Raw genomic sequence first — 8,435 nt, forward strand, 5'->3', positions numbered from 1 at the left:
GGTTATAATCGACTGCCACTTTCTTACTTGCTGTGGTTTGTTGGTGGTGTGTTTTGACAAAAAGTCATGATATCTAATCAAAAACACCTTAGGTGTAAAAAAAAAGGTGCTGCCAAAAAATGATTGAGCGTGAGGCTTAAAGGAATAAAATCAAAATTGGCGGCCAAACTGGTAGCTACACTTATAGCATTGATAAGAATTTCACAGCAAATATTCATTCATTTGGCAGCACCTTTTTTTTCACACCTAAGGTGTTTCTGGTTAGATTAATATATCACAAGAGCATATGGTATTATGTAAATACGTAGATCCTGAAAGTAGAGTTGTTCAAAACTTGAAAATAGCGTTGATAACTGGACAAATTGTTGGTTGAGATGTTCCAAAAGAAGTATCTGCTGAAGCTTTTCGCCAGACACTAATCATAGCAGAACTGTCTGGAAAATGATCTATAAGAATTAGTACAGCTTATAAAATGAGTCAAAGTAAGCCGGCAAGGCAATCACTGATCGGCGTGTCCTTTAGCCAATCAGGAAATGTCACAGACTTACTGAAGGATGTGTAGATTGTATAGGAATTCTTTTAGGTGGCAAAGGACAGGTTTATTTGTTTTAATAAAGGTGGCTTCCAAACTAGAGAGTTGAAAGGTCGACCGACCATTTGCAATAATTTCAAACATGCTATCCGTGTAGTTGTCAGCATAAGTCGGGTTCACTAGTAAATACTGACCAATTGCCGATTCACATTTAGGTGGTAGAAATTTTGTTTTATAGGAGCGACATGGTTTTGGGTACATGTTGTTTAATTCTATCCTGCAGTCTTTGTGAAGTGCGACCTACGTACCGACATTCGCACTACCATTCGTATGGTATTTATTTCTTTGGCATGTAGGGAAAAAAAGACTGGGAGATATAGCCATTAACACAAAAATTAATAGTGGAAGCTACTCAACTCAGCCATGGTATTCACAATAAAAAAGAAAGAAATAGTAGTAAAATATAAAGCTGAACTTACGTACACTGGATGTTTACAGAATTAAACATTTATATTAAAGTGAGCTGATAATAAACAAAACTTGAACGAAAAATAACATGAAAATATTATCATTGCGATGATTAGCTATTCCAGTTTAAATCTAGAAATCTAGTTCACTGTTGTTTTGTTTGGAAAAGAAAAATTCTTGCATAAGTAAACCTGTATTACATGCATTCAAATGCAGACTACTGTTTTCATATTTTTATGTTCCCAATGATGTTTAAACCTTGAAGTTATTTTTTTAAGTTTAATCAAGAAAACTTTTAAACCAACCTATGAAATTTACTACAGAAATAAAAATTATCTGAAACATTAGGGTTAATGCTTTCGTTTATTGGCAGCTTAGCTTTAAATAAAAAGATTAATGAGATCACATTACATCTTATCTCTAGTTAGTCTTGATGAGATTCTACGTACCACATTTAAAGGACAACTAACTTGTAATAATATTATGCATACATTGAAAATATATTGCATTAATTTCTCAAACAGATTGTATTGTAAGTTAGACTGAGTAATGATATATTTCACTTCAACCACATCAGATTAATTTGTATGGGTAAACAATTTATGATTTGGGTAAAAAAAACAAAAAAATATCAATACGACAAAAACTCTGTACTTATTTCCAAGTTTGGGAAGTGGTGAAGTTAGTATATATACATTTTCACAAACCTGGTAACCAGCATAATTTTTTCATGTATCTGATGCGTTTTTAAAATTAGTAACTTTGGAGTCAAAGAAAATATTGATCCTAAGATAATTTCATAGACAGTTATTATTGTAAAAAAAATCTTGTTGTTCTAATAATAATACTCTTCATAAGTGTTCAAAAGTATTTCCAGGGAAACAACAGAGTTGTATTCTTTGATAGATTGTTTAGGCAGAGTATTCATGATGAAACTTTTGTAGAATGGACGGCAACTGCCTGTTGTAGAGACACAAGTATGGAGGACGACGTTTCGAAAGGCAGAACATTTTCGAAACGTCGTCCTCTACAATTGTGTCTCTGCAACAGGCAGTTGCCATCCATTCTACAAAGTTTCAACAGAGCTGTAATTGTCATATGATGGACGTATTTTCATTAGTATTGTTTTTTAACAACTAAATTGTTCTCCGTTACCAAGTAAAGTATATCGTGTATAAAATACAATTAGAAAATAATGTACTTTCCGTAAATTTATTTTAGGTACATATTCCCATAAATATTAGTATGATTATTTGTGTCTTAAAATAGATTTAAAGTTTTAATAATTTCACTTATGAATATATATCACTTGTTTAACAGACTCTTACATAAGAATAACATACTGTAAATTCTTACAGAACGTTATGTTAATAACAAATACGATCTTATTAATTATTTAAATTCATCAAACAATTAAATACAAGACAATAATAAAATATTATGTCTATAATAAAACATACAGTAAAAGTGCAACAATTCAGGCAACAGACGCAAAATATCCTTAAAACAAATAATATATGGGTGTAAATCAAAACATATTTCTCGACATTTCAGTCAGACGCCATTTTTCAGACACTGTACACAGTCTTTCGAATGTTTATTCTGCCTGATGAAGGAAATCTGCCCGAAACGTTGAAAAATATTAGTTTTGATTTAATGTCATGTATTATATTATTGATTAGTTTATTTTAATTATTTCTTCCAACGTCTTGCGGAACATTATTCACTCAAGAAATACCCTTAAAACCTAATATTCATGAAATAATACTACGTTTTCAAGTATATCATAGTCTATACGGCACGTGTCAATTAACACTATCTACCTATAGCTAGAATTTTTGCTATTGTCTTCCAGAAGATCAATAACTAAATAACATTCAAAAAATAAAATTGGACTAGAATATTTCTTGCTTTTTCTACTAAGAAGTACCACTTTTGTTGTAATAAAGCAAGGTTTTAGTCCATAAGGCATGGATATTTTCAGGGGACAGATCGGGGTATCCAAACGGTGGAGGTAGAGAAGTGTCATTATTCTGAAGCCAACTGATGACATATTCTTTATTGACAGACATAGATGTTGTTATGTCTACGTGTTTTACGCCTAAAATTTTTACAAGCGTGCCTGTTACATAGACATCGTCCACCCAAAAGTAAGGAACGCGTGAGGACTGAAGATAAAGGTTATAAACCATAAGAGGGGACATTAGAACTGCCCATCCAGAGCAGTATGATGGGTAATACGTTCCTGGATATTCTGCAAAACTTACACGCCACTTACTTCTTTGACTCCTTTTCACGTAGGGTTTCTTTATGAGAAAACACACAACCAAGCCTTCTCCATGAGAGACTTCAAAAGAGACTTTTATATGCCGAACCAATTGAAAGATATCAATATAGATGTCATCATCTGCTTTTAATACATACCTAGCTTGACGACAAAAATATGTGACCCATTTAAGTCCCATTACGTATTTGTATGAAAGATTTCGATAGCTATCAATAAAATTTCCTTGAATAATGTCCTGATTTACTTTGTTTTCTTCCTCCAGCGTCAACTGAACACTTTGGTTCTGTACTTCTCCAACCAGAAACACGACACGGAAAGAATCGTTCACAAGATTTGTTTCTAGACCCCAAGTCTGGCGGATTGTCTGGCGGTTATGATAATGTTCTGGTGCACTGTGGATAAACACTAACATAAAGATGTCACTACTAGTATCACACGGTTTAGTATTCAACAAAAAATTAAAATTTAAGCGGTCCACTAGTCTCCCAAAGTCTTCAGAATCGTTTAGAAAGGACAAGCTGTGTGTTAGTTGTGGCGATAGTTCAAATAAATCTTCCTGTGAGGATGAAAAGCTAGATATATAAAAGTTGACAACCCAAAGAAAATTAAGTATTGAGAGACTTATCACAATTAATCCTAGTCCTCTTCTTCTGTCATGTCGACGGTGGACTTTCATGATCAATGCCCTCTCTATAACAAAAAAACACAAGAAATCGTTTAAAGAAAAAATACTGAGATAACAATAGGAATAGACAAACAATTAAGGCCTGTCTCTATGAACAATACGCTATTGCCCTGGTGTTAAACAGAATGGAGTATATCATAAAATATTACAACGCATATAGTCTACTGGTGTTAAATAAGGTAGAGTACATGATGAATCATTACAACACATATAATCTACTGGCGTTAAATAGGATGGAGTACATTATATGAAATCTTATTATGTAATTCCTAGATTATTCTGCTCTCCCAAACTACATAACACACAATACAAATATAGATTTATTGCTGGGGCTATAAAACTACGACCAAAGATTTGTAAGTTATAATAGGTAATGGTCTGAAATACTTTAAATAACTGATTCATCAGGTGGAAAACGAAGTTTTATATAAAATACTAGCCGCGACCCGCAAAACATTTGCGGTAGTTTTCATGCCCTTCGCTTGAATTTTCCTTATTTTATCATTTTCACGTTCGGTATTTAAGCTACGACACTGTTTTACGAGTTGAAACAAAGAAACTCACAGAAACGATAAATAAAAAACTCATGCTGAAGAAAAAGTAGCTAAAAGTTGTTTACAGTAGTTTATGAAATGAACCGAAGCTAAATTATTACAAAGTAAAATGAATGTAAAGCTGTAATGAAGGTAAACTTAGCTGAATATGCAGAAACGTCTGGAAGCGTGTTCACAAAGTGATAAGCATATGGTTTTGAACGAACTGCGCATGCGTATTTTAGACCTAAGTAAGTCGAGAAAGCTTATAGCGATTCTATTTAGTGTAATGTATATTTTGTTTTAGGTAATTACACGAGAGGTAAGTGTTGTTTGTGTGAAATACTTTGCAAATACAAAAAAAAAACAACTAAAGTTGAAATCCAAGTCAGTCATCACGTGATGACAACGACATTGTGCTATTGTGTAGCATAATCGTTACATTAAGAAGTTTAACAAAGCAAAAAAAACAGGTAAGATTATTCTTAATGGAAAAGCCAATATGCAATCTGGACTCCTCTGACAACGGCCTTTCTAACGATATGAAATTTTTAGCGTTTGATCGAGAAATGTACGAGAAAAGGTCCAGACAGACAAAGGCAAGCGTATTATTTATATAGATTAATAACACGGTAAAACCAAAATATATCTCTGATAACGAGCGTTTGGAAGTTGCTTCAAATCCTATCATCAACGTTAAAACCTCAAACGTTTGTTCACAATATTCTAACTACAAAAAACAACAGTAACTATTGAGCGTATAGTTTCCGTGTTCAATCGGAAGTTTCGAAAAATAGATTTAAACGGCAACAATATAATAGGATGTGCGATAAACATGTTTAATAAATAACATTGTGAAGATAAAATATTATAATAAAAGCTCTGAATATAAGTATAAACACTGTATCTTAAAAATAATAATTATTTTTATCAACTATAAACACTGAGGATCCGGAATTGATTAAATTAATGACAACAGGGAGAGGTTGGTGTTATTATTTAGTGGTGGGCGATCATTAAAAACGGAGAGACTTTCTTTAATAAAGAGTTCGTAATCTGTGGTTCTGGAGTCGTACGTTCTGTTATATTCTTACCGTTTAAATATGTTATTTCTAAACTTCCTATTGAATACAGAAACCATACGCTCAGTAGCTAATGTTGTTTTTTGTAGTTAGAATATTGTGAACTCTCTTCTCAAGGTTTTAACGCTGATGATGAGATTTGAAGCAATTCCGAAACATACTTAATCAAAGGTATTTTTTGGTGTTACCATGTTTTTAATATTTATTATAAAACTTTGTTTTCCACCTGATGAATCAGTTATTTAATGCATTTCAGACCATTAACTATTATAACTTACAAATCTTTGGTTGTAGTTTTATAGCCCTGGTAATAATTGTGTGTTATGTAGTTTAGAAGAACAAAATAATCTAGGAATACATGATAAGACTTCATGGAATATACTCCAAAGGATGGAGTATATGATGAAATATTACAACACATATAGTCTACTGGAAATAAGTAAAATGGAGAACACTAGTCTCCTGGTGTCAGTGATTCCTAAACTGTGGGGCGCGGAATATCTTAGGATAGCTTTGAAAGAAGCTGGTCGCCCGGGGCGATTAAAATTTTAAGTTAGCCAATAACGAGGGTGAAAAGGTCATGAGAAGATATTACAAGTATAGTCTACTGAAGTTAAAGAAAGTGGAGTGCATGGTGAAGTGACACTCTCCTTTTATCTCGCTCCTGTTGTAGAAGTGGGTAAGTAAAACTGTAAAATTATGTAAAAGTTCCATTACTGGTCATTAAAATAGTTCTGGTGAACATGCGACAAAAATGAGCACATAGATCAAGAAGAAATCGATTTTAAGAAATTTCACAGATTTTTGTCGTTTTGCTTCAATTTGTGGGGCGTTTTAATCGCAAACTCCTTGTAGCTGGTGAATTTTCATAAACTCTTTACTTGATATACAACACTGGAGAAAATTCATACAACTAAATGAATGGCACATACTCAATTTATTTTAAAAACTGGATGAGGTATCATCAAAAAATCGATTTAATGAATTAGTTTTCATGATTTACTTTCTCATTTCTAAAAATATCGTCTTCAGATTTACAGGATGGCCGGGCGTGATCTAGTGGTTAGTGTGCTTGGTATGTGAGTTCGAGGCTTCACGATTCACGTCCCCATGCCACAAAAACGTACTTCCCCCTTAGTGCCACAGCGATATGTCTGCGGACTTACAACGCTAGAAATCGGGTTTCGATACCCGTGGTGGGCAGAGCACAGATAGCCCATTGTGTAGCTTTGTGCTTAATTCCAAACAAACTAACAAAAAAATACTTCGCACTCTGGGGTCGTAGGTGCGTTATAAAGGTGACAGTTCAGCCTCACTACTCGTTCACATAAGAATAATCAAAGGTTTGACAGTGGGCACTGTCGATCATTTGCCTTTCTTGTTGTCTATCAGTTTAAAATTAAGAACGGTTGTGCGCAGATAGCTCTGTGTAGCTTTGCGGGAAAATTGTAAAATAATCAAATAGAGACAGATTTAGAGATAATGATTCACCTACTATTGCTTTGAAATCAGATTAATTAACTTTTATTACGGAAGGGGTATACATTACTTTACTTTACTGCAAACTATACAAAAATTTAATTACATTTAAAATGAGTAAATTCTTTAACTTAACGCAGAACTTACCTGGCGTTCCAGATCCTGATGAATGTCTACCATGTGTCATTGAATAGTTTTCAGATATTTTACTGGCGTTACTAAGAGGTGTTAAGTACAGGACCACTATGGAGAATTTGAAGAAAAACTAAAATTGTTTTTTTTTCTGACAAACTTGAACATTCTTTTATTTATAAATAACCGAATGATACAATATAAAAATAATGAAAATAAATATACAAATAATTTTGTCAAGTGTAATCTTAATATCATATTTCAGGGTTTTTGGAAATGGATGTAAACCGTTCTATTTACACTCAATCCCGTTTTCACTCCTCTTATGATTATGATATCTTAATTGATACTCAATGGGCTTCTCCATTCATTGCTCAACTGTATTTTTTTCTTGCCAGATATTCCATTTCTATACATCAGGAACATGTTTCAGGATTTTAGTCAGTAATTGTTCTGTGTCAGGAACATGTTTCAGGGTTTTAGTCAGTAATTGTTCTGTGTCAGGAACATGTTTCAGGGTTTTAGTCAGTAATTGTTCTGTGTCAGGAACATGTTTCAGGATTTTAGTCAGTAATTGTTCTGTGTCAGGAACATGTTTCAGGGTTTTAGTCAGTAATTGTTCTGTGTCAGGAACATGTTTCAGGATTTTAGTCAGTAATTGTTCTGTGTCAGGAACATGTTTCAGGGTTTTAGTCAGTAATTGTTCTGTGTCAGGAACATGTTTCAGGGTTTTAGTCAGTAATTGTTCTGTGTCAGGAACAGTAGTTTCTTCTAAGGAAATTACACGATTTTTCATGCAATTCACAGGATTGTCGTAACATAATTATCGAAAATGTTTTATTCATCGAAATAGTAGTTTTCTCTCTCTTTTGTTTAGAGGAGAAGCAATTTCAGAAAGTTGTAATTCTAATTTTGGATTTTAATATTTTCTATTCCGATTCTAATGCTCAGAAAAATCACCCTTTTATAGGAGTTACTATCATTAATTTTTTAAATAGCTTAGAGCTGTCAAAATTACCACCACAGTGTTTGAATCTATGACATAGAAGGTAATGGAGAGGAAGCAGGAAATGTTTTGTAGCTCTGTCAGCGAGATACGTGTATGTCTAGAATTTTATAAAATTCATTGGCGCGATTTTCATTTTTTTCAACGACGAAAAAAAAATGGGGTTCGCAGCTTCTTTTTCGAGGGCGTGGCATATGCGAAAAAAATACAGTGATAGGTTAGGAATACTGA

At 33.2% G+C, this 8,435-nt stretch overlaps 1 protein-coding gene across 1 annotated transcript; it reads right to left on the reverse strand.

Moving 5' to 3' along the window:
- Window positions 1-2,919: 2,919 nt before the first annotated feature.
- On the reverse strand, window positions 2,920-7,253 carry LOC106462428 (beta-1,3-galactosyltransferase 5-like). Its single transcript, XM_013922354.1, has 2 exons — window positions 7,214-7,253; window positions 2,920-3,977 (listed from the first exon to the last, which is right to left on the reverse strand). The coding sequence occupies exons 1-2, from the start codon at window positions 7,251-7,253 to the stop codon at window positions 2,920-2,922; spliced, it is 1,098 nt and encodes a 365-aa protein (XP_013777808.1).
- Window positions 7,254-8,435: the final 1,182 nt, after the last annotated feature.

The sequence above is a fragment of the Limulus polyphemus genome, unplaced genomic scaffold, assembly GCF_000517525.1.
Source record: "Limulus polyphemus unplaced genomic scaffold, Limulus_polyphemus-2.1.2 Scaffold1164, whole genome shotgun sequence".
NCBI classification, from domain to species: domain Eukaryota; kingdom Metazoa; phylum Arthropoda; class Merostomata; order Xiphosura; family Limulidae; genus Limulus; species Limulus polyphemus.

What these genes read in the sequence shown, in the direction of transcription:
- LOC106462428 (XM_013922354.1), bottom strand. Translation starts at nt 7,253, where the DNA reads ATGACACATGGTAGACATTCATCAGGATCTGGAACGCCAG. An exon ending in ATCAGGATCTGGAACGCCAG is followed by an intron (nt 3,978 to 7,213) that starts GTAAGTTCTGCG and finishes TTTTTGTTATAG; the next exon opens with AGAGGGCATTGATCATGAAA.